This window comes from Protobothrops mucrosquamatus, unplaced genomic scaffold (assembly GCF_001527695.2).
Source record: "Protobothrops mucrosquamatus isolate PMUCROS unplaced genomic scaffold, P.Mucros_1.0 scaffold18395, whole genome shotgun sequence".
NCBI classification, from domain to species: Eukaryota; Metazoa; Chordata; class Lepidosauria; order Squamata; family Viperidae; genus Protobothrops; species Protobothrops mucrosquamatus.
In genome coordinates this window covers 175-1841 of record NW_015404154.1, presented here as the reverse complement: position 1 = coordinate 1841, position 1667 = coordinate 175, and the positions used below count along the sequence as shown (strand labels likewise).

Below are 1667 nucleotides of genomic sequence, written 5' to 3'. Positions count from 1 at the left end.
TGCTGCTCAGAATCACTGAGAAATTAGTGGCTATACACTTGTAAACTCAAGGAAATAAATTAAAAGAATCTCATCTCCAGCTTTTCCTAATTTACCGTACTATTCTGAAGTTGATTCAGAGTCTTCCATCTTGCATCTGGAATGACTCACGAAGGTTAAGTGAACATTGTTTAACTTGCATGGTATATTTGGCACACCAAAAATGGTGTTTCCTTTCAGGGCTTGATAAAATTATTTACTGTAATATCATATGTTTCAGAAATATGGTGAAAAGCTGTTTGCTTTTCAATTCCAGGTCTACCATGGATGTTCTTAATTTCTCACAACCTGCAGCTCGTGGCTCCTCACTTCGCAGCGTAGAAATAATGGAGCAGCTGAAGGAGTTGAACAAACAGCTTGGGGCCAAGGAATTTCAGATACGAATAGATGGAATAGCCTTACTAATGGACCATTGCAAAAAGAACCCACACTTTGTCTCGTCAAATATTGTGCAGGTATCCATTATGAATACCAGTAACCCTAATTAAAACATAAATATTTATTAAAGTTGCAAGGGCAATACCATCCTAGCATCCAGCCAGATGAATTAATTGTACTCTTTTTTTTTTTTTTTTTACTTTTCTCCAATTTATTATTTGTTATGAAGAATTCTTTATAATAGTTGGGGCACATGGACTCTCCTTGTTGGAGATCCAGTTCTTCTTTTTCTTGTTAACTGTTAAAACATCAGGAGTAGAAGCAGTTCTGCTTTCATCTCATGGAGAGACTGATACTATTAGTCTGAAAATTTAAAACTGCTTCCCATAGGAACATTAGAATATTTCCTCTACCTGTTGTTTCCCACCTTGAAGGTAGACAACTTAGAAAGGGAGCTTTCTTTCAAACTATATAACATCCTTAATGACCAAGTTATCCTATTATGCCTTAAACATTAACAGTTCTACTTTCACATCTAACTGTGAGCCTTGGTGAATGAATTGGAGGGTGGTTTGATTTGTTGCAAATGACCTCTATTAACACTCGATAAATGAGGGTGAATACAAGAGATATTTGTCTGGCAAAATATATTAAAGCAAATTTTCATGTACTTGTTGGACAAATTCCCACGTTTTCTGTGTTTGATATTTATGGTAGAATTTACTTGCTTATTTTCTTAATGTTAACAGATTTTTGATACTTTTACACTGAGGCTTCAGGATTCCAACAAGAAGGTGAACCAGTATGCATTAGAATCAGTTGTCACCATGATTCCACTGCTTAAGAATGGCTTTGTTCCAGTCCTGTTCTCTGTGGTGACTATAGTGATGGACAACTTAAACTCAAAGAATTCTGGGATTTACAGTGCGGCAATAAAAGTTCTGGACACAATGATTACTTATTTAGGTAATGGTTATCTACTTGCCAGATATGTCTATTTTTGTGTTTGCTGTTATATCGTATCTTTCAGCCCACCAGATAAAAAGACTTACAGAATTTTAAAGAAAGCAGACTGTGAATGTGCTAAGTAGTTTTGGGGTCATACTTCTTTTGAGTTACAAATTACATTCAAAGTCTCTCAAACTGCAGATCTCAGTATATAAGTGCATTTAATTTAACATATAGGTTTAGGAAATCTCCCCACAATTTTAGTTAACAGTGGTAGAATAGCTCTCTCTCTCTCTCTCTCT

At 35.4% G+C, this 1667-nt stretch overlaps 1 protein-coding gene across 1 annotated transcript; it reads left to right on the top strand.

Annotated features, from left to right (window-relative positions):
- Positions 1–301: 301 nt before the first annotated feature.
- LOC107301860 (TOG array regulator of axonemal microtubules protein 2-like) lies at positions 302–1383 on the top strand (the record flags this gene model as incomplete). The annotated part of the gene is made up of 2 exons (XM_015831031.1): positions 302–494; positions 1167–1383. Coding segments are annotated over exons 1-2 (409 nt in total), but the record flags the coding sequence as incomplete, so codon positions are not given.
- Between the last annotated feature and the right edge of the window lie 284 nt (positions 1384–1667).